This window comes from Priapulus caudatus, unplaced genomic scaffold (genome assembly GCF_000485595.1).
Source record: "Priapulus caudatus unplaced genomic scaffold, Priapulus_caudatus-5.0.1 Scaffold425, whole genome shotgun sequence".
In the NCBI taxonomy this organism is placed as follows: domain Eukaryota; kingdom Metazoa; phylum Priapulida; class Priapulimorpha; order Priapulimorphida; family Priapulidae; genus Priapulus; species Priapulus caudatus.
Genome location: NW_014577486.1, coordinates 82,382 through 85,741, shown reverse-complemented (window position 1 = coordinate 85,741; position 3,360 = coordinate 82,382). Strand labels below are relative to the sequence as shown.

At 48.7% G+C, this 3,360-nt stretch overlaps 1 protein-coding gene across 1 annotated transcript in view; it reads right to left on the bottom strand.

Annotated features, from left to right (window-relative positions):
- LOC106810262 (importin-9-like) overlaps nt 1–3,360 on the bottom strand; it is a 19,341-nt gene that overhangs the window by 6,261 nt on the left and 9,720 nt on the right. Inside the window, exons 18-25 of the mRNA XM_014813555.1 lie at nt 2,266–2,394; nt 2,018–2,106; nt 1,782–1,804; nt 1,467–1,513; nt 1,319–1,341; nt 1,084–1,184; nt 540–716; nt 282–340 (exon numbers count right to left, since the gene is read on the bottom strand). Of these exons, the coding sequence (XP_014669041.1) occupies nt 282–340; nt 540–716; nt 1,084–1,184; nt 1,319–1,341; nt 1,467–1,513; nt 1,782–1,804; nt 2,018–2,106; nt 2,266–2,394 (648 nt within the window). The remainder of the gene's footprint in view (nt 1–281; nt 341–539; nt 717–1,083; nt 1,185–1,318; nt 1,342–1,466; nt 1,514–1,781; nt 1,805–2,017; nt 2,107–2,265; nt 2,395–3,360) is intronic.

Sequence of the window (3,360 nt, the reverse complement as noted above, 5' to 3'; positions counted from 1 at the left end):
ACACAGCCTGTACGAACCACCACATCCCTGTACAACACACACAACCTGTACGCCACACACCTGTACGACACAGCCTGTACGAACCACCACAGCCTGTACAACACACGCTGTACGACACACACACCTGTACGACACACCTGTACCACAACCTGTAACGACACACGACTGTATGAACACACCTAGTACACAAACACCTGTACAACACACACACCAACATGACACTGAGTGTGTCCGGTCCTGCCCTGCATCTTGCTGAGCACACCTTGGCAACACCCACACACCTGCATGACACTGAACAGTGTGTCAGCCTGCTGGCAATCCTTGCTGAGCAGGAGCACACCTTACAACACCCATACACCTGTACAGAACAACACAACGTGTCAACACACACCCTGCATGACACTGAGTCGTGTCAGCCTGCTGAGCATCTGCTGGAGAGCACGGCGTCGCGCAGTCAGCAGCTCCAGGTTAGTCTCAGCCTGTACGACACACGCTGTACGGACACACACGACTGTACAACACACACATTTCCAATGCACCTTCATGACACGTGAACAGCGTGTCAGCCTGCTGCCTATCTTGCTGAGCACGGCAACGCAGCAGCAGCTGCCAGGTTGTCTCACCTGACGACACAGCGCTGTACCGACACAACCTGTACGACCACAACAGGCCTGGTACGACACACTGTATGCAACACATCACACCGTACAACACACCTGTAAGCGACACACCATGTATGACACAAGTTCACACCTGTACGACACACAGCACCTGATACGACACAACCCTGTAAGCGAACACACCTGTGCGACAGCAGCACAACTGTACAACACACACACCTGCATTGACACTGAGGCGTGTCAGCCTGCTGCATCTTTGCTGAGACGGCGCGCAGCAAGCAGCTCCAGGTTTGCTTCACCTGATGACACACCTGTTACGACAAACACCACAACCTGTACAACACACACCACCTGCATGACCACCGAGTGTAGTCAGCCTGCTGCAATCTTGTCTGAGCACACCTGTACAACACCCAACACACCTGTACAACACCCCACACACCTGTACAACACACACACCGACTGCAAATGACACTGAGCGTGTCAGCCTGCTGCATCTTGCTGAGAACGGCGCGCGACAGCAGCGAGCTCCAGGTTGTCCTCCGAGCGGCAAACGCGCAGAACCTGTGGAGTATGAGGGTCGAGAGCAAGCGGCACCGAACGAAACGCGCCGTGAACTCCTGACATGCGCGGTCGAGCATGCATGATTCGTACACCAGCCTTTGCACGACGTACCTGTAAACGAATGTATGACGTACCTGTTAATGAGTGCACGACGTACCTGTAAACGAATGTATGACATACCTGTTAATGAGTGCACGACGTACCTGTAAACGAGTGTACAGCATACCTGTATACACCTGAGGGACATGCTTGTAAACACAAGTAAACGTGTGTACGGCATACCTGTAAAACACAGTGTACGCGACCTGTGACAAACGTGCACGGCGTACCTGTTAACAACGTGCACGGCGTACTGTAAACACGTGCACGGCATACCGTAAAACATGTGTATGGCGCGTACCTGTAAACACGCTGCACTGGCGTACGTAAGCTTATAACACGTGCACGGCGTACCTCTAAAGCCACAGTGCACAGCGTACCTGTAAACACGTGTACGGCGTACCTGTAAACACGTGTACGGCGTACCTGTAAACACGTGTACGGCGTACCTGTAAACACGTGTACGGCGTACCTATAAACACATACATACATACATACCTGTAAACATGTGCACGAAATACCTGTAAATACCTGTGTGTTGGCTTCTTCAACTCTCGGTGTCAGTGCCTAGTGTATACCGACACCGAGGGTAGATTACACTTGCAGAATAAAATTTGAAAGCGAAAGCGTAAACCTTAAATGCTGCATACCAGAGTCCTGCTCGATGAGTCCTGTAAACACGTACAGACGTACCGTAATTGGAAGCGAGAACGCAAACCGTAAGTGCTACGTACCAGAGTCCGTGTCTGCCCTGCTCGTCTTGCCACAGGCTAATCTGATCACAGGCCACGGATACGAACGCTCGCAGACACTCGCCTCCACTCTGCGAAAAACATGTGTCAATGTAAACAACAACAACAACAACTGTTACAAGATTATCGGCATCTCCTAAAATGTGCGGATTTTGGAGCTTTTTCGAATTCTGGAATTTCCGACGAGGGGTGCTCTACCTGCATTGGTATCCGATTGATTCTCCCATTACCTGCATGGTGGCGTTATCGTCGGTGCTCAATGTGCAACGCGCCGCCGACGGAAACGCTTCGGTGATCATGATGTCAGGGAGAGGTTTGGAGCAGTGTCTCACCATGATGCAGAGTACGTCAAGGGCATTCTAAAACAAGATGTCAGGATATCTAATCACACTATCACACAACTCAATAATAATAGTAGTAATAATAATAATAATAGTAAAAGCATCAGCAGCAGCAGTAGTAGCAGCAGCAGCAGTAGCAGCAGCAGCAGCAGCAGCAGCAGCAGCAGTAGCAGCAGCAGTAGTAGCAGCAGCAGCAGCAGGAGTAGCAGCAGCAAAAGGAACAGTAGTAGTAGCAGTAGTACCAATAGTAGTGGCAGTAGTAGTAGCAGTATTAGTAGTATAGTGGATTTATAACTAGTTTTCCATTTTTAATTAACACGAATCATATTCCATATCATCTACTGGAAACATTAACTCAGATAGATACCATTCTAGGCCACAATACTAAAATTATAGGTGGGAGAGAAACAGACTTTTGATAATGATTGAAAAACAACATTGTCATTCCTGTATACCCAAAACCTTACATACAGAAGCCAAAAACTGTCTCCAACCCTCCATACAGACATATGTAAATTATGCACCTCACAAAAATAGAGATTATGTCGAGTTCTCTTTTAGTACCTGAGTGACAGAGATTTCACCCTGTATATGACATGACTTTCTCTTTGTGGACAGTCTACCCTGGTCTCTCAGGATGTCCAGGACATCATAGGAACAAGTGTAGGGTAAATAGGCTGGCTCGGTTTCATGGGGTAGAGAGGAAATGCCAAATGTCTACGACAGGAGATAACAAGGAATATTGAGGGTTACGTCGGACCCATGAAAGAAACTAACGCTGGACCACCACAGGAAACTGGTTTGTCACATATTGGATAGTATTTTTATTGTATTTATCTATACACAATCTCTCTCTCACTCTCACTCTCTCACACACACACTCTCCCCTTGCTCTCGCTCCAGCCGTCTCTTTCCCTCTCTCTCTCTCTCTCTCTCTCTCTCTCTCTCTCTCTCTCTCTCTCTCTCTCTCTCCTCTCTTCCCTC